This window comes from Podarcis pityusensis (assembly GCF_964106645.2).
Source record: "Podarcis pityusensis genome assembly, chromosome: 18".
Taxonomy (NCBI): domain Eukaryota; kingdom Metazoa; phylum Chordata; class Lepidosauria; order Squamata; family Lacertidae; genus Podarcis; species Podarcis pityusensis.
Window position 1 is genome coordinate 11,995,208 of NC_138043.1, and position 23,573 is coordinate 12,018,780.

Consider the following 23,573-nt stretch of genomic DNA (forward strand, 5'->3'; position numbering starts at 1 on the left):
TCGGAGGCGCCTCCCGCGCGCCAGCGCCCGCCAATGAGGGGAGCGCAGGGGCGTGGCCTGGAGGGAGGGGCGGGGACGGCGGGCCCGGGGCTGCGCTGAGCATGCGCGGAAGGGTCACAGCTGCGCTGCGTGTGGGAAGGGGGCGCCTCCTGAGCGTGTGCAGAGTGCTTTCTGAATGGAAAACGAGTGTTTTCTTTTTTAAAGGTGCCGTTGCGTAAAATGACAAAAGTTGCATCCTGCATTGGTCATACTCAGAGTAGAACCACTGAACTCAACAGCTATGACTCACTTCAATCCACTAATTTCTGACTGCAAGCCTGACCTCCTAAAGACGTGCAGAGAAGGGGCGCCCCTCAGCAGGTGCAGAGGCCCCAACAATGGAGCATACGCAAAGTGCCTTTCTGCAAAGTAGACCGAAGAAAAACTTCCCCGCCATGCTGCGTGCGCCGTAGGATCAGGCCCTTTCTCCCGGCAGGAGACCCACCCAGACTCCCTTTCCAATCAGATTCCTCCTCGGGCTATTAAAATCCTCCCTCGGGACCAGCAGCTGAGAGGAGCATCTGGTTGTGTGAAATCCCTCGGAAAATGCCTTTCCGGGGTTTGGGGGCGCTGCTCCTCCTTTTGGGGGGGACCCTGGTCGGTCCCTCGGACGCCGCGGGGTCTTTTTGGGAAGTCACTTTGCCCACCTGCGACGAGCAGAGCCTCGCTTTCCTCCTGCTGCCCCAGCCGAAGGTCTCCTCATCTCTTATAAGGCTGCTGGGTGAGTAAAGGGGCGGGAATTCAGCTTTTTTTCAAAGAAAGAAGAATTTTAAACCCACTTTTGCAAGAATCCCACAAACTGGGGGCGGGGGGGGGCTGGTTGGTCTGAGCTTCTTGCAAGGTCTGGACAACAATGGTGTAAAAATGTATTTATTATTATATATTAATTATAGAGCAGTGGCTCCAGAACCTTCTTGGAGACCCTCTGCCCCCTTAGTCCCCTAAACTTGCCCCCAGGGCCCTCCGCCCTTTGAAAAAGTATTATTCCAATAGTACTATGCGCCACAATAGTACTATGTGCCTGGCGTGCTTTGGTCCATGGGGTCACGAAGAGTCGGACATGACTAAATGACTAAACAACAACAAATGCACCACAAAGTGCAAAACGGTGACCATTAACTCATAAATCCAACTGAAACTGCTTAGTCTAATTCACCCAAAATTAGGGGCCCTTAGCTGTGATTTCTGCGCTGCAGGAGGTTGGGATGGATGCCCATTGGGGTCATGGCTCTCCAACAATGTAATTTGGTACTGTGCCCTTTGCTTTTCCATCCTGCAAGGCTTTTTAAAGCCTCCTTAGGGACTAGCTCCAGAAATGAGTATTTGGGTGAGCAGTTTCACTGCAATTGGGGACAGATGGAGGCAAGATTTGGCTTACTCAGAGGAGCCTCACTGGAACCAATGGTCCTAAATTGGTTGTGCCCGTTTTCCAAAGGGTCTACTACTACAAATATTTGAGGAGGTCCTCTGTTCATCTGCATGCAGGAATGAGTGTCTGTTAATTCCAGTGGGGTTACTCTTGAGTAGGGCTTGCTTTGCAGAGCAGCTGGGGGGGGAGTAACTTGAATGTAATAAATAACAGCAATGCAGATAAAACACCAGGAGGGAAACACTCAGAAGTAAATCCTGCTAAGCTTAGTGGTGCTTACTCTCAAGTAAGCTGGGTTTGCAGCCTGACCATGAGAACCAGGCCCAGGAACCTATTTAATAGAAAAACAACAACTGCCCATTTGAACCTCCACTGAAGCATTTTATTCTCTAAAGTAAATTATTTCTCATATATAATTAATATGATATCTCTTAATGAGCGGACCACTCTCTTCCTTGCCAAGTGGGAGGGTCTGTATTTCTCCAGGGACGCCCCACCCCAAGAAATACAGATCCCCACCCCACACTGGGCAACAAAGCAAAGGAAGCACCCCCCCCATTGGCTGCTAGCAAAATCCACTCATTTGTTATTCCCTATATTGGGGTATCTTAAAATAAGCTAGCAAGCTTCTGGGTTCTGCAGAGTTCATCAGGCTTGATTGTAAAGCAAACCTCTAGATTGTGGGCTGGGGTAATAATTTGTGGAACAACAACCTGTTTGGCAAAAGCTTCTTCTCTCCTCCCCCAAATAAGATCCCAAAGGTAACCCCCATCTTCTGAAGAACGACTCTACCTGTGGGACTTCTGCCTTCCCCAATCCGGATGGCTCTGTAGCGGTGAGGGTGGCCTTTGATGGCTGTTACACCAGAGCGCAGGTAAGGTCTCAGCTTGCACACCTGCCCCCGCCCCACCCTCCAACTAGTAACATATACATAACTCTCCCCCCCCAACAACCCTGCGAAGTAGGACAGACTGAGAAAGGGGGGGGGCGTGTTGTGATTGCCCAATGAGCTTTGTGGCTGGGCAGGAGGAGTGCTTGATTAAGTAACCCTACACCACTTAAAGCACATTCATTCCCCGCCCCCACCTAAAATACTGGGAACTGTAGTTTGAGGGCACTGGGAACCGTAACTCTCTAGGGGTAAACTAAAGTTCCCAGGGCTCTTTTGGGCTGGAAAACAAAACAGCCTGGTTCTTTCGCTTGATGGTTGGTAAAGCGTGAGACTCTTAATCTCAGGGTTGTGGGTCCAAGGCCCACGTTGGGCAAGAGGTTCCTGGATGACCCTCTGGGGACCCCTTCTAACTCTGATTCTATAAAGCTAGAAAAATGAAATAATGACGCCAACATCCTCTCCCCACTAGGATTCCCGCTACCGGACGACCGTCCACATTGAAGGCCTGGCGGCGGATGGACGGATGACCTCCTACAAAGAGGAGCTGAGCTGCCCCGAACCTCTCCTAGGTACCCTGTCGAAGGGCTTTCCTGGGGGGTTTCTGGGGGCAGAGGCTTCCTGACCCTGCTGGGGTCACTCCCCTGCCCAGAAGAGCGTGCCACGGGTGTAAAGTATCACAGTGACCCCCAAAGAATCCTGGGAACTGTAGTTCAATGGTGCTGAACATTGCCAGGACCTCTTCCCCACCCTGAGGGCTTCAGCAGTCAGGCCCTCTGCGCGGGGAGCTCTGGGAATGGTAGTTCTAGGAGGAGGCGAGAGGCCTCCTAACCAATCTCAGCGCCCTGAAGGAACTACAGCTCCCAGGATTATTTCAGGGAAGCCATTCTGGCGACTATTCAGACAGGCCTGTGCCCCATGATTTTGGGGGGTACTGTATTTTGCTGGTGCTTCTGCTACTGCTTCTGTTGTTTTGTGTACACAACACAAAGTGCCACACTCTAATATTGAAAATAACACACACAACCCTCACTCTGTTCTTCTCAAAGTGCAGCTTTCAAATATCCAGACAAACCAAATGGCTGGCTTCCCCTTCCCCCTCAACCTGGTGCCCTCTGGAAGCTGTGCTACAACTCCCAGCACCCGCCCCCTGTCTCGGCTGTGGCTCCTCAGGCTCCTCCTCCGCCAAGCCCACCGTCCAGTCTACTGCGCCGCCAGTGGCCGATGGGCTTTATAGTCCGCTGCCTCTGCAGTCTGCTGCCTGAGGCTGGGCTGAGCTCCTGTGGGGCAGGTGAGCTCATAAAGGGGGCCAGGGGTTGCCGTGGGAGAAGCCTGCCCTGATTGGGGGCCAGGGGTGACTTGCCAGAGGGAAAGCCCCCCGGCCCCATTTCTCCCTCGGGGTCTTGGCCAGGATGTTCCTCCTGGACCTCTTGGCGACCGTCCTGCTGGCCCGGGGGCCTTGGGGGGCTCTGGCCTTTGCTCCGAAGGTGGGCGACGTGGGCAAGCGGGGAAGCCTGGCAGACCCCCAGGTGCCTCTTTGGGGTAAGGCTTTACTCGCCAGGTGGCTCCCCGCAGAAACGCCCGGCTGCCAGATTGGCAAAAGCCGCCCAGTGAAAAACTAGCTGGGGAGTTTTCAAGTTTCTAGTCCTTTGTGAGTGCAGGAGTGCCGCCACTTGCCTTGAAGGCGCCCCAAAAGAGCTGGAGAGAGGGACTTTGGGTTTGGCATGGGGTTGCCCCAAAAGCAGCAAACCTCTCTCCTTGAAACGAGGCTCTGAATCTCCAGGTCACGGGTTCGAGTTGGGCGAAAGATTCCTTCATTGCAGGGGGTTGAATTGGATCACCCTCAGGGTCCCTTCCAACTCAACAATTCTGTAACAAGGGGATAGTGCTGTAAATAAACCATCCTGTGCACCACCATAGCTTGGAGTTTAATGAAATATTACTCCTTTTTGCCAATTATTTTTTATTGATTTTCCATAATTTTAAACAAATTATCACCAGATTAGTAAAAATGTAATACAAATTTAAGAGCTGACTGCTCCCCAGTTTTTTGTTATTTTCCCTTCCCTCTGTTGCTGCTCCAGATCCAATAGCTTTTCCAACTTCCATTTCAAAATCCACTCATCCCTTCTCCTTGCACATCGCCTGTAACGTGCCAGTTTTATCCATTATTATATCCTGGCCCTCAAAATAGTTGAGTAGAGTCAATCCTCTTTTATCTATCTGTAATAGTCATCAAGTCCATCTTAAATCATTTGCCTCCCATACCTCTGTCTGGGGCAGCACTGCCTGAGAAAGACAGATCCTTCGGAGTTTAATGAAATATATCAAGTTTTGTGTTTTAGGTTCTGTCAAATGCAGCCAGTAGGCTGGGGTGGGGGTGGGGGTGGGTCTTTCTCATTTTATTTTACTTTTTGCAAGAGAGACTCTGTGGGTCTTTGTGGATGCAATTGTAAGAGACAAATTCTGTTCGCCTCGCTGGCTTTGAGCTGCAAGACGCCCCGAGCTGGTGAAACCCAAACGGCTGCCAACTGCCGCTGGATCCTTGTGAAATGAGCAAGCTTTTTGAAAAGGGCGCCCAAGATCCAGGAAACGTAGCGTGGCTGCAGCGCCTGGTTAAGCCACCTGCCCCATGGGTAGGGGGCACAGATTCTCCTCAAATGCTCTTTCAAAATATGTTGTCGAGGGGGGATTGTGCATTTGGTTCTTATATTTTATTTATTATTAATCAATTAATTGAATTAGTATCGCACCCTGTACCTGCAGGTCTCATTTTATGCATTTTACGCTTTTATCTTGTGATTTTATCTTATGAACCACCGGAGACCTGCAGGGATAGGGTAGTGTACAAATTTAATTAACAACAACAACCAAACTAATCTTAAAAATAAAATAAACCCGGAAGGTTGACCTTTCACCTTAATGTCACCTGCCTCAACTTAGCTCCCTCTCTCCTTCCAGCTCTGGATACCCCAAGCGCCAGCCACTGCTCATCCGTCCCGGCCCCCGACAGGCTCCCTTGCGGCCCCCACCAAGTGCAGCAGGCGGAGTGTGTGGGCCTGGGCTGCTGCTACAACCCGACAGAGAGGGGGGTGCCTTGCTATTACGCTAAAAAAGGTGCGTTGGGTTTGGGGGTCCTGCTGAGCTGGGAAAGATTTCCCCCCTCTCTTGCGACACTTGAACTCGCAGCTGTGCAACGAAGAGGAATTTCCTGGTGGCCATTGCGGCCTCCTGCGGCAGGGAGTTCCACAGTTCAACTGTGCTGCTTGAAGAAGTCCTTTTTCCCCCCTGTCCCAAATCTTCCTTGGACATCCCTGAGCTCCACTCTTTGCTCCAAGGCCTTTCCCTCCTCCAGCAATTTCTCCAGCTGCTGGGGAGGGGAGAGTGCTGCTCTTACACGCTGCTCCTTCTTGCCCATTTTTCATCGGGGCATCAGGCTGACCCCTGTGGGGGCAGGAGGCAGCACTAGATGGGCCCCCGTGGGCCTGATCCAGCAGGCTCTTCTGCTCTTGAGCTTGGCGACCATCGTTTCCTCCTGTGGCAGGGAGTTCCACAGTTTGCGTTGCTTGAAGAAGACCTTTGAATCTTCCAGCGTCCGGCTTCCTTGTCCAGCCACGAGTTCTAGTGTTGCAAGAGAGAGGGGGGAAATCTATTCTCTGTCTGCTGCATAATTGTACTGTATAATGTTTTGTCCTTGTATAATCTTTGGAGTGGGCAGGGTATAAATAATGAAAATTGTATTGTTTATTATAATCCCTTTGCCTTTTCTCTCCACAAAGAAGCCCCCAATGCTGCGACTGTTCCTCCATCGCAAAGAACTGGGCCTTTTGCAGGGATTAACTGGTGACTTCTCTTGTGATATGAGCCAGAGAGGACCCCAGGGGTAATCTATCCCAACCCCCTGCCGTGCCATAATCTTGGGGATCTGTTCTGAATTTTAAAAAAGCAACCAAATTATCATTATCAATTTTACAAATTTGCACAATATTTTACCAAATACAAACCTTACCTTCATTATCAACTTCCCTTCCCCTTCCATTGATCATTTGACTAACCTTTTACCTCTGCATATTCTAATTATTCCATATTCTCTCTCTCTCTCTGTTTTACAACTGAAACAACTACCAGACTTTTAGAAGACATCTGAAGGCAGCCCTGTTTAGGGAAGCTTTTAATGTTTAATAGACTATTGTATTTTAATATTCTGTTGGAAGCCACCCAGAGTGGCTGGGGAAACCCAGCCAGATGGGCCGGGTATAAATAATATTATATTATTATTATTATTATTATTATTATTATTATTATTATTATTTTATTATTATTTTATTCTATTTTTATTATTATTTTATTATTATTAATATTAATATTATTTTATTATTATTATTATTATTATTATTATATTTATTTATTTATTTATAGCTTAGTGCTGAATTTATCATAATCCTGTTAATGTTTTAATATGTCTACAATGATTTTTCAAATATTCTGCATGACATTTCCAGTCTTCCTTGAGAATTCTTTCATCTTATTCTACTAGCCACTTCTATATATTCTGTCAATTCCATCTGCTATTCCTCCTTTGTTGGTGTTGTGCCCTCCATTTCTGCACGGGCACCATATGTGCTGCCGTGGTTGCGTGCAGAAAGAGATTGATTCTGCTTGATTCTGAAGGTTCCCTTCCTCTCTTCCCGCTCTGCCCGCCAGTGACTGCCCGCTGCACCCCGGACGGTCACTTCTCCATTGCGCTCTCCCGCCACGCCACGCGCCCCCCCCTCCGCTTGGGCTCTGTGCGCCTGGCCACTGGTCAGGGGGAGCGCTGCGCCCCGGCCTCCAGGAACAACGGCTTCGTCTTCTTCCAGTTCCCGCTGTCCGCCTGCGGGACCACCTTCAAGGTAACGGGTGGGGAGACACACGGGTGTTGCCACCCGGCCAGAATTGCTCTCTTCCGCTTCTCTCTGTGGGCAGAGATGCTTTGGGGAGCAGAGGAAGGCGCTGCTTCCCTAAAACAAAAGAAAGCTTCTAGACCTCATGGATGGGGGGGGGGGGAGAGATTTAAACAGGGACTTGGGAGGCTGTGGGGTACAGAATCAGACCCTTGGCTCGCCTGGGCGATGAAGCCACTATTTTGCAAAGTTACAAATCCAGCCACTAATGATAACCGTAATAATTTTATTAAGTGTACCCCACCAATCTGACTGGCTTATTCTTACGCATTTAATTTCTATACTGCTTTATATTTTAAAGAAAAAAATCTCGAAGCGGTTTGCAACACGTGAAAACATTGAAATGGAACAACTCGGAACGAAACAAATTCATGTTGTTCACCACCCTGAGATCTGTGGGTTTAGGGCGGTATACAAATGTACCGGTATATAATACTGAAATTCCCGCTTGCCCAGCCACTTGGGGCAGCTTCCCACAGAATAGAAGAACCCAAAGACACCTTCCTTGCCCAGGGCTGCCTTCCGATGTTTTCTGAGTGTCCTGTGGCTGTTCCTCGCTGATAAACAGGAGGGTGACCACAGGAAAGCAGGCCTGTCTCTAGGCGGCCGGGTCTTTTTTTGGCAGCCGGGGAAAGGGCTGTGTTTATATGTAGTCCCTCCCCTGCAGGGAGGGTTCCCCCCACCAATGGCCTTCCTTTCTCTGCCCAGGAATCCGGCAGCCGACATGTGTATGAGAATGAGCTGGTGGCAGACAGGCAGGTCTTGGCGTCCCCCTCGGGCTCCATCACCCGTGACAGCGACTTCAGGTAGGAAGTGGGGAAGCCGGTGCAGCAGAACAATCGGGAGGCGGGGGCCGGAGCCGAGGGCCGGAGCGCCTGCTTGGCATGCAGAAGGCTTGGTGCTCCTTATTCCTGTGTCCTCCCCTTGGAACAAGGAGGACTAGACTCTTCAATAATAATAATAATAATAATAATAATAATAATAATAATATAAAATACAAAAACCCCAATGATTTCCTTGCTCTCTGGCAGGCTGACCGTCCGCTGCAGCTACTCTGCAGAGGATTCTCTCCCGGTCGGCGTCCAGATTGCCACTCCGCCTCCGCCAGCCGGGGTCGCCGAGCAAGGACCCCTAACGCTGGAGATGAGGCTGGCTCGAGGTGAGGGGCTGGTTTTGGGGGGCTGGAGTGGGGAGCCCCAATAAAGCACCATTGGCTCTCGTGGGGTCTCTGCTGCCCCTGTGCTGGGAGAGGGTCTTGGCTCAGGGATGTAGTGGCAAACTCAGAAGTTTTCCTCTTCCCTCCCTCTCCCTCTTTCCTTGTGTGCTGCACTTTGGGGGGGGGTGAGATCATAAGCTTGCAAGTAGGGACTATCTTGATCTTATGGCATACCTGTTTCTATTACTATGCCACCTTTCCACAGTTCAAACCATGCTCCAGGTGGCTTAGAATGTGAGACAAATAACTGCAGCATAACAAAAGTAGTCATAATTGATAAATGCAACATCAAAAAATGCACAACCAATCGGAACAATTTCTAGCAGCTCTGGGAGGCTTTTTGGCTGAAGAAGGGGGTGTAAATCCTTGAAATAAATAGATTCAAAAGGGTCTTGCTTCTAAAAATGCACCACCTTCTAAGATTATACCAGATTCTTATAATTATGGAATCATCCAGCCAGTTTTTAAAGCCTCCAAACAGATACGCACAATGCAATCTCAGATAAAATCTGTGAAACTTTAAAATCAATTTCTCAAACCCACCAAAAATTTAAAGTCAGGAGGAAAGGGTCTCCCCCTGGTTGGCTGGGGAGCAGAGGGCCCTATCTGCACCCTGCTGGTGGGACAGGATCCTTCCTCCCGGTCTTGAACGTAAACTGCACGTAAGAAGAGCTGGATCAGGCCCAAGGGGGCCCATCCTGTTCTCACAGGGGCCAAGTGCCCCAGAGAACTGGGGAGTCTAGATAGACTGTCTCTGGAGCTGGAGGTTCCATTAGGGCATTGGAAGACCCTTGCAGCTGGGTTGGGCAAAGTGGGGCCCGTCTGGCCCGGCATCCTCTGCTCAAGTGGCCAACCAGATGCCCCAGTCAGAAGCCTGCAAGCAGGATCTGAGTGTGAGAGCAGCTCTCTCCTCTTGTAGTTCCCAGTAAATGGTATTCGGAAAAATGGAGGCCTCCAACTGCGAAGGCAGAGTAAGCCTATCCATAGCCGCCGCCGCCTCCTCCATGAATCCACATTTTAAAACCATCCAGGTCATCCCTATCGTCTGTGGCAGGGAGTTCCACAGCTTAACTAAGAAGTCCTTCCTTTTATCCGTCCTGATAGCATTCAGCTCCACTGGCTTGTCCACGAGTTCTAGTCTTGCAAGAGAGGGAGGGAAGCTTTCCTCAATCCACTTTCCGTGCCCAGCAGAATCATCGTGGAGACGGGCGGGACCCCGAGGGTCATCCAGCCCAACCCTCTGCAAGGCAGGAATATTTTTGCCCAACATGGGGCTCAAACCCACAACCCTGAGAGTCTCTTGCTCTCCCGACTGAACCATCACCACCTCCTGTGGCAGGGAGTTCCAAACTCTGCGCTGCAGGAAGGAGGACTTCCTGAAACTCCCAGCTTCCCTAGATGCCCATGAGTTCGGGTCTCTCCAGAGGCGGAGAAGGAAACCTTTTCTCCATCCAGTAATTTTTCCAACTTCTTTCCCTCCCCAGATGCCACGTATTCCTCCTATTACTCCGGCCTGGACTACCCCGTGGTGAAGGTCCTGCGAGCCCCAGTCCATGTCGAAGTGCGTCTCCTTGCCAGGACGGATCCAGCCCTAGTCCTGGTCTTGCATGACTGCTGGGCCACCCCCAGCACAAACCCCTTGCAGAAACCACAGTGGCTGCTGCTGGAGGATGGGTCAGTGCTGGCTGGGCACAGGGGCGGAGACTTACGGGGTAACGAAAACGGGCGCAGGGGTGTTTGTGGCGAGCCGGCTCGGTTTTCCAGAAAGACTCCAGCTTCTAGTTAAATAATAACATTTTATTATTTAAACTCTGCCCATCCATCTGGGTTTCCCCAGCCACTCTGGGCAGCTCCCAAAAGATTAAAAACAGAATAAAACATCAAAACACTAAAAACTTCCCTAAACAGGGCTGCCTTCAGATGTCTTCTAAAAGTCAGATACTTGCTTATTTCCTTGACATCTGATGGGAGGGCGTTCCACAGGGCGGGTACCACCACCGAGAAGGCCCTCTGCCTGGTTCCCTGTGACCTCATTTCTTGCAGTGAGGGAATCAGCAGAAGACCCTCAGAGGAGGACCTCGGTGTCTGGGCTGAACAAAGGGGGTGGAGACGCTCCTTTTTAGAGCAAGCATAGGCAAACTCGGCCCTCCATATGTTTTGGGACTACAACTCCCATCATCCCTGACCGCTGGTCCTGTTAGCTAGGGATGCTGGGAGTTGTAGTCCCAAAACATATGGAGGGCCGAGTTTGCCTCTGCCTGGTTTCATAGAATCATAGAGTTGGAAGAGACCACAAGGGCCATTGAGTCCAACCCCCTGCCAAGCAGGAAACACCATCAGAGCACTCCTGACATATGGTTGTCAAGCCTCTGCTTAAAGACCTCCAAAGAAGGAGACTCCACCACACTCCTTGGCAGCAAATTCCACTGTCAAACAGCTCTTACTGTCAGGAAGTTCTTCCTAATGTTTAGGTGGAATCTTCTTTCTTGTAGTTTGGATCCATTGCTCCGTGTCCGCTTCTCTGGAGCAGCAGAAAACAACCTTTCTCCCTCCTCTATGTGACATCCTTTTATATATTTGAACATGGCTATCATATCACCCCTTAACCTCCTCTTCTCCAGGCTAAACATGCCCAGCTCCCTTAGCCGTTCCTCATAAGGCATCGTTTCCAGGCCTTTGACCATTTTGGTTGCCCTCCTCTGGACACGTTCCAGTTTGTCAGTGTCCTTCTTGAACTGTGGTGCCCAGAACTGGACACAGTACTCCAGGTGAGGTCTGACCAGAGCAGAATACAGTGGCACTATTACTTCCCTTGATCTAGATGCTATACTCCTATTGATGCAGCCCAGAATTGCATTGGCTTTTTTAGCTGCCGCGTCACACTGTTGGCTCATGTCAAGTTTGTGGTAAACCAAGACTCCTAGATCCTTTTCACGTGTACTGCTCTCAAGCCAGGTGTCCCCCATCTTGTATTTGTGCCTCTCATTTTTTTTGCCCAAGTGCAATACTTTACATTTCTCCCTGTTAAAATTCATCTTGTTTGTTTTGGCCCAGTTCTCTAATCTGTCAAGGTCGTTTTGAAGTGTGATCCTGTCCTCTGGGGTGTTAGCCACCCCTCCCAGTTTGGTGTCATCTGCAAATTTGATCAGGACGCCCTTGAGTCCATCATCCAAGTCATTGATAAAGATGTTGAATAAGACCGGGCCCAAGACAGAACCCTGTGGCACCCCACTAGTCACTCTTCTCCAGGATGAAGAGGAACCATTGATGAGCACCCTTTGGGTTCGGTCAGTCAGCCAGTTACAAATCCACTGAGTGGTAGCATAGTCAAGACCGCATTTTACCAGCTTCTTTACAAGAATATCATGGGGCACCTTGTCAAATGCCTTGCTGAAATCAAGGTAGGCTACATCCACTGGTTTAGGGCTTTAAAGGTCATTACTAACACTAGAACGAGCTGCTCGGCTTCCTTTCCATGAAACCTCAGGACAAAAGGGTCTCATGGTGGCTTTCTGGCTGCGCTGACTATCCAACCCTCTTGCTAAGTATAATTTTTATACTTACTGTTTTATTTTAGAATTGTTTGATTCCCACTGAAATGGAGAATGCCCGGTTGTGCGTTGCTAGAGGCTTTAACGTGGGGATTTTCCGTGGGGCGATATTAAGGTCTCTGAGCTCCTAAGTGGGTTGATAATCAGCTTTGGTTGTTCTCTGCAGGCTAATCTGTGAGTCTTTAACCTTAGATCACAGGGGAGGCTGTGGATCAGCGTTAGAAACTCAGATATATAAGCTAATCACCAAACGGCACCTGAAACACAAGTTGTGGTCACCACAGCGGAATGTCTAGGCACCTTTTTTTTCCTGTGGAATTTATTATTATTTAGAAAACTTACTATTTATCTCTTGCCCAGTTTTCTAGTCTTCTGGTGGTAGCTCCATATAGTGATTGCCTAGTTGTTCATACTGAATCCTCATATTACGTCTCCAGAACCCATTGTAGTGGATTACACAAGTTTGTAATCTATCATTATTCTTAATCCTGTTTTATATTTTAAAGAAGAAAAAATCTCAAAGCGATTTGCAGCACGTTAGATCATTATATAAAACTATCCAGAATGAAACAAATTCAGGCTTCAAGGAAAGTATTTCAGATCCTTCTCTCAGGGACATTTTGCTTTCCCTGTATTTAGTGTCTTAATTTATAGAACTTCCCCCTTGCAGAAGGACTCTAGGAAGCCAGTGGGTGTAGTGGTTAGAGTGTTGGATGAAGACCTGGGAGATCAGGGTTCGAATCCCCACTCCATCATGAAGCTTGCTGGGGGAACCTGGTGTCAGTTGTGGCCTCTTCACCTACCTCACAGGGTCGTCGTGGGGATTAACTGAGGAAGGGAGTGACCCATGGACTCTCTGGAGGAAAAAAGTGGGATATAAATGCAGTCAGTGAGCTCTTCTGTTGACCTGCTTAAGGAAGCCGGAGAGGCCAGTCGCTAACCTGGCGCCCAGAGATCTCCACAGGGTCGCAATTGGACCCACATCAGTTGCAAAACGTGCCTGGCGCCTGGGGGATTTCTAGCACTGCTGGAAGGGCGGTGCCTGGAATCTTTCTTCCCCCCCCCCCGGCTGCAACGAAGGTGAGACAAAGTTTTGACCTCAGTCCTGTTGAAATGCTGAGCCGGTGTCTGACGGAACTATAGTATTGCTATGCACCTTTGGGGTTTCTGCTCAAAGTTCTGCAAGGAAAGTTTTGGGCGATGTTTGATGGGTCTCGATGCGAAAGGAGTCCTTTCTGATGTGCCCAGTCTCTTCTAGCCACGCAATCTCAAGACCGCCAATCCCTCTTGCTCTGCCTCAGGTGCCCCTACAAGGGAGACAACTACCGGACGCAGCTTGTGCCCATCGGGGCCGACTCTGGGCTGCCCTTTCCAACGCACTACCAGCGCTTTGTGGTCAGCACTTTCACATTTGTAGATGGCGCTTCCCAGCAGGTGCTCTCTGGGCAGGTAAAGTCTTCCACAGTGGCACTGGGTTGCGGGGGTGGAGCTGACCGTCCCTGCAAGGAGAGATCTAGGGTTTTTTTGGGGGGGTGCGTGCACACACGTGAGAAATCTGAGGCAATTTGCACTCAAAGGGTGTGGAGGGGTCCCCTGGTGTGGCAAGAGAAGATGGCCAGTGTGGTGGGAAAAGGAGGAGGATAATAATTGAAAACAGCAAAGACATGATGAAGAGAGCACAGCAGAGGTTATATTGTCTGAGAATCCACTGGAAAAATAATCTCTCAAAGGACCTGTTGATGGCATTTTACCATTGGACTGTGGAGAGTGTATTAACTTGTGGTCTGCGTGTGGTTTGGGAGCAGCATGATCAGGGAAAAAACAATGTTGTCCAGGGTTGTAAAGACTGTGGAGAGAGTAATTGGGTGCACTCTTCCCACCTTGGATCAAATCTATGTTTCCAGGTGCCATAAGAAAGCTGCAGAGATAGCGCAGGATAGTGCGCACCCTGGAAATGATCTTTTTCAGCTTCTGCTTTCTGGAAGAAGGTCCAGGGTTATAAAGACTAGGACTAGCTGCCTGAGAAACAGTTTCTATCCAAATGCGATTTTGGTTTTAAACGCAGTGTAAGGCAGTCTCTGTGGGAGTATATTGTATTTAATTATGGGGTATCAGAGTTTTTAGGGGGCTAACCAGGTTGGGATAGCAGACTTGTTGGTTTTGAATGTCTGATGTAGATTTTTTCCATTTCATTGTTCTGCATGGGACAATGACAATAAAGACTATCATATCATATCTCTCTCTCTGCCCCGCTTCCCCAATCCAGGTCTACTTCCACTGCAGCGCTTCTGCCTGCGCCCCATCCGCCCTGGAGAGCTGCCGCATTTCCTGCAACACAAATCCTCTTGGCAGGAGTGAGTCCCCATTTATTTCTGAGACTGTGGGGGGATTTGGGGGCAGGGCCAGGCCACGTAGTGGGGAATCGTTGCACGGCTGTCGTCCAGGTGCTTCCCCCCCACCCTGAACCTCCCCAACGTGTTTCTCCAGGTCGCAGAGCATCGTCTGGGCAGCGCCGTCTCCCTGAGAAGTGGCTGACTCTGGTGACATCAGACGGCCCTGTGAACTTCTTTCACAAGGACGCGGACACGGTCGTTCACGAAGGTAACACAGGAGGCAAAATTTTTTGGGAAGTAGATTTTATTCAGTTGTCCCCCACCAGTCGTGATGCTAGAAAAAGCTTTTACTTGGTCAGGCTATCAGCAGCCTCTTTGCGAAAAAGAATAAAATAATATTCTATATAAAAAAGGACACAAGTGGCCTCTGGGGAGAGACCCTGGGAGTCTCCAGCCCTATAAACCTCCCCGGCTCATGCAGAGGCCTTCCTAGCCTTCGCTTTGCACGTGCTCAGGAATTAAGTGGCATCCTCTTTGGGGCTAGATGCCCGATTCAGCCAGAAGAACAGGGCATCTATCTGGAGATCTTCTATTTCTTCGTTATTAACTTTTTGACATACTGCTTTTTATTATGAATGTGTTTGGATTTTAGTGCTCAATATGTTAAAAAACCTCCAATAAACTTTTTATAGAGAAAGAAAGAAATCATTTGCCCAACGCATGACTCGAACCCACAACCCTGGGATTAAGAGCCTTGCATGCTACCAACTGAAGTTTTTAAGCTGCTGAATGTGTCTGCAGCCTGAATCTCTCTCTTAACCCTGCCTCTTTGGGGTTACTGTTAATTCTACATTTCTCTCTGTTTCTCTTAGTGTCCCCCAAATCCCTCTACCCTTCGACCTTGATGCAGTGGGACAACATCCTCTTCCTGGTGGCCGGCCTGGTGGCCGTTCTGGCCGTGGGGATGTTCTCAGTCGTCGCCCTGAAGAAGCACCAGGCGGCTCTGGGAGGCCAAAGCCTTCCTTATGCGTGAGAGGAAATAAAATTGAGAGAGAAAAGGCTTGGCTCCTGTCTTCCCTGGGCCAGCCAGCCAGCCTCCCTGCCTGTCCCACTTGACCCCACGGCGTCTGGGCAGCCTCTCCGCCTTTTCACCCTTTTGCCTTGGCTGGGAATACAGGCTATTTTGTCATAAGATCATAGAGTTGGAAGGGACCCTCAGGGATCATCTAGTCCAACCCCCAGCAATGCAGGAATCTCAGCTGAAGCATCCCTGACAGGTGGCCCTCCAACCTCTGCTTAAAATGAGAGGCCACAAGCTTTGTTTTTTGGCAGAACTCTCTCTGGCCTTTATAACTCTCACACCTTTAAATATCAGTCCTTTTTTGCCTTCCACAAATGGGGACCCCCAAATTGTCTGCTCCCCCACCCCGCCAACACAGACACAAATAAACCAACACTGCCTGAAACTCTTTTATTATTATTTTCTCGGGCTATTAAAAAACAACACCCCATTTTTGCCCTAAACTCAGCAGGTCACAATTGAGCTTGGAAGATGGGAAAATCTTTGGCTGCTCCCTGCTGGGGGGATTGGAGATGCTCCCCAAAATTTCCACCCCTTGGACGGGGGGGGGGGGGAGAGGAGCTTTTAATGCAGATAAATTGCTTTATCCCTGGAAGGGATGCATAAGGAGTCGGCCTCGTTTTTGCTGCCCTTTCTTGTTCGCATCCGAATCCGCAGCAGACTCTTCTCTCTGTGGCTCTGAGAGCAGAAGATTTTCAGGGGGAGCCGATCCTGGCAATTAGTATTCCTAATTGGGACATTTGCTCATCGGGTTCAGTGTTGCCTGCACTGGCGTTGCAGGCAGAGGGGGGTCTTTCCCTGCCCTGCCTGGAGATGCTGTTGTTGGGCATTGAAGCTGGAAACCTTCTGCATGCAGAGCAGCTGTTCTTGCTCCTCAAATAAGTGAAATGGGATTCTAGTCCTCATGACGACAAAGGGATGATCTAAACAGGAGCTGAGGAAGTGGCTTTATGGGCTGGGTGACCCCTTCCAGCTCTGTGATTCTATTTAAGTGGCGTTTGGGTGGCCCACCCTTCAGGGATGTTGTTGCTGTCTCTTCCTGCATGGAGCTTTATTTTTGAGGGAAAGGTTTCAGTCCAGCAGTCTTGCGTGCAGAAGGTCCCGGGTTCAACTCTCTACACTACAGCATCATCAGGTTAGACTCGCAGCACCCCTGAGGCTGAAACCCTGGAGAGCTGCTGGTGCTGCTGCCAGTCAGTGTAGACAATAGCTAAATGGACTCCCCCAACGGCCTGTCTGTGTAATGAACCTTTCTGGCTTTGCAAGCTCCATTCCTGGGTCACATCAAGACTCGGGTGCTGCAGTTGCCCCAGCTGCTGGTTTGGCTTATTGGGGGGGGGCGGGGAGCAAAGGCTTCCTTTTGTCCAAAAACTTATCCTCTCCCCCCCCCCCCCGTTCCGTTTCCTCTTCGTCACAAGCACTTCAGGATGTGCAGGTTGCACGATGTCCCCCAAGGGCAGCTGCACAGCCGGCCAATGCGCGCCCCTTTCCGGACGGCACAGGACTCCCCGGCATCACACTGCAAAGTGGGAGAGATACGATAATCTTTATTGTCATTGTCCCATACACAACGAAATTGAAAGAATCTACATCAGACATTCAAAAACCAACAAGCCTGCTATCCCAGCTATCCCAGCCTGGTTAGCCCCCTAAAAACTCTGATATCCCATAATTAAATACAATATACTCCCACAGAGACTACCTTACACTGCCTTTAAAACCAAAATCGCATTTGGATAGAAACTGTTTCTCAGGCAGCTAGTCCTAGTCTTTATAACCCTGGACCTTCTTCCAGAAGGCAGAAGCTGAAAGAGATCATTTCCGGGGTGCGCACTATCCTGCGCTATCTCTGCAGGTTTTTATGGCACCTGGAAACATAGATTTGATCCAAGGTGGGAAGAGTGCACCCAATTACTCTCTCCACAGTCTTTACAACCCTGAACAGCATTGTTTTTCCCCTGACTGTGCTGCTCCCAAACCACACGCAGACCACAAGTTAATACACTCTCCACAGTCCAATGGTAAAATGCCATCAACAGGTCCTTTGAGAGATTATTTTTCCAGAGGATTCTCAGACAATATAACCTCTGCTGTGCTCTCTTCATCAGGTCTTTGCTGTTTTCTCCCCAGGTTAGGTCATCTCTCAACTCCATTCGCAGAAATCGAAACACTGAGACCTGTTCCACACACTTCCTCTCAATAATAAGTGGCTGAATTCAAGAGACGGAATCAGAGTTTGAAGGGACCCTGAGGTCCTCTAGTCCAACCCCCTGCAATGCAGGGATGTGCAGCTGTTCCTGGGAAAGTCTGGTGATGTTGGGGGTGGGGTGGGGGTTGTGGCAAGAGGGGTGTCCCCCACCTGCTGCATCAGAGGCAGGTGGTCAACAGGGCTGGGGAATATCTGGTTTATTCTGGCATTGCAGGGGTTGGACTAGGTGACCTGCAGGCTCCCTTCCAACATCATCATATATCACCGGCTGGTGGTGGCCCCGCAGAAAGGCTATTGGGAAATGATTTATAATGAGTTTTTTAAAATGTTTAAAGTGAAACCTGAGGCTTTTTTTTGTTAGACCAGAGCTTCCAAAGGAATTCTTTAATCTGTTTATGTATGTTACGATGGCAGCAAGGATACATGCAAAAATGGAAAGAAGAGGCAGTCCCAGCGAAAGAAAATTGGCTTATGAAGATGATGGACTAATCTGAGATGGCTAGACTAACTCTGAGAATTAAAGAATGAGGAAAAATTCCTTAAAGAATGGAAATATTTTGTAGAATATTTGGAAAAATCTGGTTATGTTAAAACATATGCAGGATTTAAAGTCTAGCAACAGATGAGAATTGGTAGTTAAATGATTTAGAATTAACGCATTTAAGGGGTAAAATAGAAGTAGTAAAGGAGCATAAAGCTTCTAAATTACATTTCACCCATCATATACATTATAGAAAAGAGCACCATGGAAGGCTGGATGGGAGTCAGTGGACATGAGCACTATGTTCTGATGGCTGTTTAAAAGAATTAACAGAAACAACTCGGCTCAGTATTGCAATGTACAAATATATCACAATGTCTGAAAGAAGCACTGGCTGGCTTCAGTTTTTCCCACATTGTAATTTTTACATAGCACATGGCACATGATTCACAATATATTGCCAGGTCAAAAATTATGAAACCAATATCACAATATGGATTTGAAACTGGTTTCGGACGTTCTATCGCCCAGCCCTAATCAGTCAATGGAGAGCTGGGTAGAATCTGCCTGCTTGCACCCAGGACCTTTCTGTAGAGGTGCCGTATTTCAAACAGTGAAAATTCAGACAGAAAAATTGTGGAGTTTTTATTAGTTTTTATGGGAAAATGGCACTGCAGACATGGATTGCCATACATCCGGATTTTCCCAACATTTTTTCCGGTTTCTGCCTGAACACTGCTGCTGACCTCAGTATTCCATGTATGTCTGGAAAAATCCAAGCGTCTGGCAATTATCTATCCATTTCACCATTTTACTAATTCTCTAGCTGGCGCATTCTCAGGCTGTAGTTTGTGTGTGAAGAAATAATAATGACTGACAGATGCCACCAACATGTCAGCTCTGCCCTGTTCTGTCCAGTTCCTAGCCCAGCTTTAGAGCAGGCCCATGGCAGTCACTGGGTGTCCCCTAATTCAACTAAAGCATCTACAGAGCAGAACTGGCATGTTGTTGGCATCTGTCAGTCATTCTCTCTCTCTCTCTCTCTCTCTCTCTCTCTCTCTCTCTCTCTCTCTCTCACACACACACACACACACACACACACACCCCTCTGCTCCTCAGACTACAGTTTGAGAATGTGTGAGCTAAAGAATTAGTAAAATAGTTAAATGGATAGATAAATGGTTAATTAGAGAGAGAGAGAGAGAGAGAGAGAGAGAGAGATCCATCTGTCTTGAGAGACAATGGAGTGTGCCTCTCAAGGGGTGAAGTCAAACAACTGTGTTAGCCCCGATGTGTCCTCCCCGGGGCACAAGCCTGGGCTGTGTGTCTGGAGGTCCTGGGCTGCCCAAATGACAAGACCCCCCCCCTCTGCCTGGCTGATGTGGCCCAAAGGAAAGGAAAGCAGAGCAAGACATTGGGCACCAGCTGGGCTGCAGGAGTTGCCGGGAGGAGGCGTAGAAGGCGCCATCCAACCGCCTTAGGGACTCCACTCTGGATTTGTGGAGGGTTCACTCCTGAGCCTGTTCTTCTCCCAAAGATGTCCAGCAGGGCAGTGGAGGCATAATAATTCAGAACAATTCCTAATGCGAGGGGAAAGTATGCAAGTCTGAGAATACTTACGGAGGGCACCCAGCCCAGCTTTTTCTCGATGGATGGCAGCTGGTGGTTCTTCAGCTTTTCCAGAACCTTTTTCAGGGCTCCAATCTGCAGAGCAAAAGGGGGGCAGCTTTGCTCAGAGAAGTGTAAAGCAGGCCCCCAAGGAGCTGAAGGGGTGCAGAGGAGCTGAAGATTTGGAAGGGACATCAAAAAATTGCAGAGTTGGAAGGGACTTTGAAGGATCATCCAGCCCAACCCCCTGCCGGAATATTTTGCCCGACACGGGACTGGAACCCACGACCTGAGATTCAGAGTCTCTTGCTCTCCTAACTGATCCCCCTGCCCTGAGCAACTTCTTTACCCTCCCTCTTCCGCCCCACCAGCAAGGATCACTTTCCCAGCTTACCATCTCCTTTTCCTCCTGGCTCTCCTGGGCACCCACACCGGCCCCCCGGAGTCCCACCACCTCTTCTCTGGCCCCCAGAAGCAAGAGGACGCACCCTATGCAGAGGATGGGCAGCTTGGAGCTGGCCATGGTGCTGAAGCAGGACCCGACTGCCTTCTCCTCCTGGCCAGCAGAGAAGGCTTTATAACCCCGGCTGAGATTTCCATCCCTCTTGCAAAAAGCCCCATTGGCGTGTCTGGTTTTGTATCTCCCCCCCCCCCACTTTTTAGGGGGGCTTGTCTTGGGAAGAGGTGTGGGTGGACCTTGCATTTTGGAGACAGACCTCAACGCCAACCCCATGTCACCCAATTTGCACCCACAGGAGAATTGCCCCTTTGGGTGCCATGAATTTTTCAAGCAGCCGTGTTGACTCAAAGAAGATAATTGCAAAAGTTTCCCCCAGGAGGTTGGCAGGATGTAATTGAATGCCCAGAGGCCCCCTCTTTCTCCACCCCCAAAACACACACACAATGGGGTCATTTCGAAGGGTTTCCAACTGCGTCACGGCCGGGTCACCCAATATTCTAAAGTAAATAAATGTCCATCAAGGGGAATTAGAGTCCACAGAGAAATGGGATTGTGGTGAGGTTTTTTCCTCCACCCACCCCAAATGCAATAAATTAGATCATGCTGAGAGTTTGAAGGAGACCTAAACACCTCCAGCCTCACTCAGGGGCCAATCGATTTTAATTGCTCCAGCTATTTGTCCACCACGGGACCACTGGGGCCTCTGGAGCAGGGCAGGAGAAACCCAACAGATAAGTGTTAAAACTATAAAATCAGGAAGCACCATATAAATGTGATAAAACTGTAAAATCAGGGAGCACCCTAGAATCATGGAATTGCAGTGTGGGAAGGAACCCCAAGAATCATCCAGCCCAACCCTCCGCAATGCAGTAATTGCAGTGGAAAAACCCCTGACGGGTGGCCACCCAACCGCTGTAGAAAAATCTCCCTTGAAGGAGAGCCCAGCACCTTCGGGCTGCGTTCAGAGGCTCAGAACCCCCACCTACCTGACCTCTGAAACTTTGGAGGGTCTCTTTCGGTTGGCATCAGGGCAGGGCACTTTGCAGCTGCTGAAGGACATTTGTCAACATCCTTCTTAAACTGGGGTGCCCAGAACTGGATACCGTATTCCAGGTGTGGCCTGGACTTGACCTGGACTTCTGTTTTGGGGTGTCTTTGGAAACAGAAAATGCCAAACACAGGTGCTGGGTGTCTTTTTGCCAGGGTGGTAGTGTGACAGCCTCTGGGTTGCACAGAGCACTTTGAACGGCATTTTAAAGGCTCCCTCGAAAACCTGGAACTCGCAGCTATCCAATGATGCAGACAGATAAGAGGAAGGATTTCTTCACCTAGTGCAGAGCTGAACTGTGGAACTCTCTCCCACAAGAGGCAGCAATGGCCACCAACCTGGATGGCTTTGGAAGAGGAGAGAGCTATTGAGGGCTCCTAGCCAGGATGGCTCATCAGACAGAGGCACTGATGCTTCTGAATCCCAGTGTCTGGGAGTGTTGCTCTCGTGCTCAGATCCTGCTTATAGGTTTCCCTTTGGGGCATCTGCCTGGCCACTGAGGGAACAGGAAGACTGGCCTGATCCAAAAGCCGGGCTCTTCTAATGGAGCCTCCAGGTCCAGAGGCAGTCCACCTGGATTCCTAGGTCCTGGGAATCTTGATCCTTGGCCCCTGTGAGGACAGGGTGCTGGGCTAGAGGCACCCCTCTTCTAAGACTGAAAAGCAGGCATGGATTGGGGCATTGCTGGCCAACGGAGAGCATCTGCGGAGGCGGGTTTGATGTAAAAAGTTTTTAATGGGTGACAGTTTAATGTATTTTTGATCTTTGTTGGAAGCCGCCCAGAGTGGCTGGGGAAGCCCAGCCAGATGGGTGGGGTACAAATAAATTATCATCATCATCATCATCATTTATTTTTTAAAAAGTTTGTATGCAATCCTTCCTCAGTTGTGGGGGGAGGCAGGGACACTTGCTGAGTCCAATATTTATGGTTCTCACAACCGCATCCCCTCCAACATTTCCCTGATGGAAATGGGGACATCCTATTCCACAACAATAATAATGTAATAATGTTCTTATTTATACCCTGCCCATCTGACTGGGTTTCCCCATCCACTCTGGGTGGCTTCCAACATATATAAAAACATAATAAAACATCAAACATTAAAAAACTTCCTTTTGCATAACTCCAGACGCTCCAATATTTCTCCACTGAAAATAGGGACTTCAGCCGCATGCTCTTGAATCCCAGGAATTGCAGGGGGGGATTAATGCCTCCTGACTGCATGCAAAGTTTAATCCCTGAGCAGGTTAAACCTTGAAGGCGCGGCTGAGAGTCTGAGCAGCAGGAAAGGAGGGAGGAGGAACAGTCACAGATTGCCTGGGCTTCATGTTGCTTTTCTCCCTAAAGCGCCCTGGTCTTTGGAGATGTCTCGTGGGTCCAGGTGGCTGGGGGAGTGGGTCAGAAGCTGGAATTTCTCTCCATTCGGAAGGCTTCATAGAATCATAAAATTGTAGAGTTGGAAGGGACCTCAAGGGTCATCCAGTCCAACCCCTTGCAAGGCAGGAATCTCAGCTAAAGCATTCAGGGCAGATGGTCACCCAAGCTCTGCCCAGAACCTCCCTTCATCCTGGCTCAGGTTGTTGGGGCAGTGGCAGGATGGATGGCTGCCCACGGTGGTGTGTGCGAGTCCAGACTGAGGGCATGAGGCAAAAGGAAGGGCAGGCAGGTGACCGGTAGAGGGGGTGCTGCATGTACAAACATGAGCAGGGCTTGCTGGATCAGGACCAAGGGGACCCATCTGGCCCAGCCTCCTGTTCTCACAGGGACCAAATGCCCCAAAGGACCAAGGAATGTGGATAGATTGCCTCTGGACCTGGAGGCTCCATAAGGGCCTGGCTGCTGGCAGTGTGATGCTGCAGCAAAAAAGGTGAATACTATGTGTCCAATTATGGCTGCCACAATTGAACCTGGAACATGTGAAGAGGAGGGTGACCTAGATGATCAAGGGTCTGGAAACCAGACCTAAGAGGAACGGTTGAAGGAGCTGAGGAGAATGAAAGGAGGTACGGTAGCCATCTTCCAATATCTCAAGGGCTGCCACAAAGAAAAGGAAGCAAGCTTGTTTTATCTTGCTCTGAAGGCTAGGACTCAAACCCATGGCTTCAAGTGACAAGAAAGGAGATTCTGACTAAACATTCGGAAAAACTTTCTGAATTTATGAGCTGTTTGACAGTGGAATGGGCCCCTCGGGAGGCTGTGGGTTCTCCTTCCTTTCCTTGGAGGTTTTTGAGCAGAGGTTGGATAGCCATCTGTCATGGATGCTTGAGCTGAGATTCTTGCATTGTAGGGGGTTGGACTGGATGACCCTCAGGGTCCCTTCTAGTTCTTCAATTCTACGGAAAACA

General features: G+C 49.4%; 2 protein-coding genes across 3 annotated transcripts; one reads left to right on the plus strand and one right to left on the minus strand.

The window, feature by feature from the left end:
- The first annotated feature begins 128 nt into the window (after positions 1 to 128).
- Positions 129 to 15,398, plus strand: LOC308467168 (zona pellucida sperm-binding protein 4-like). Of its 2 annotated transcripts, XM_080988611.1 has the most exons (12): positions 129 to 760; positions 2,161 to 2,282; positions 2,770 to 2,869; positions 5,259 to 5,414; positions 7,002 to 7,189; positions 7,949 to 8,046; positions 8,272 to 8,399; positions 9,941 to 10,130; positions 13,309 to 13,456; positions 14,274 to 14,361; positions 14,495 to 14,608; positions 15,213 to 15,398. In XM_080988611.1, exons 1-12 carry the CDS (start codon positions 586 to 588, stop codon positions 15,371 to 15,373), a joined length of 1,668 nt encoding a protein of 555 aa, XP_080844737.1. In that variant the 5' UTR covers positions 129 to 585; the 3' UTR covers positions 15,374 to 15,398. The 2 variants fall into 2 exon arrangements, with proteins under 2 accessions (XP_080844737.1, XP_080844738.1); XM_080988612.1 differs by lacking the exons at positions 129 to 760; positions 2,161 to 2,282; positions 2,770 to 2,869 and adding an exon at positions 3,626 to 3,839.
- A 797-nt stretch (positions 15,399 to 16,195) lies between these two features.
- Positions 16,196 to 20,252, minus strand: LOC308467179 (cocaine- and amphetamine-regulated transcript protein-like). The gene is made up of 3 exons (XM_080988633.1): positions 20,114 to 20,252; positions 19,732 to 19,815; positions 16,196 to 16,940 (listed from the first exon to the last, which is right to left on the minus strand). Exons 1-3 carry the CDS (start codon positions 20,240 to 20,242, stop codon positions 16,833 to 16,835), a joined length of 321 nt encoding a protein of 106 aa, XP_080844759.1. The 5' UTR covers positions 20,243 to 20,252; the 3' UTR covers positions 16,196 to 16,832.
- Positions 20,253 to 23,573: the final 3,321 nt, after the last annotated feature.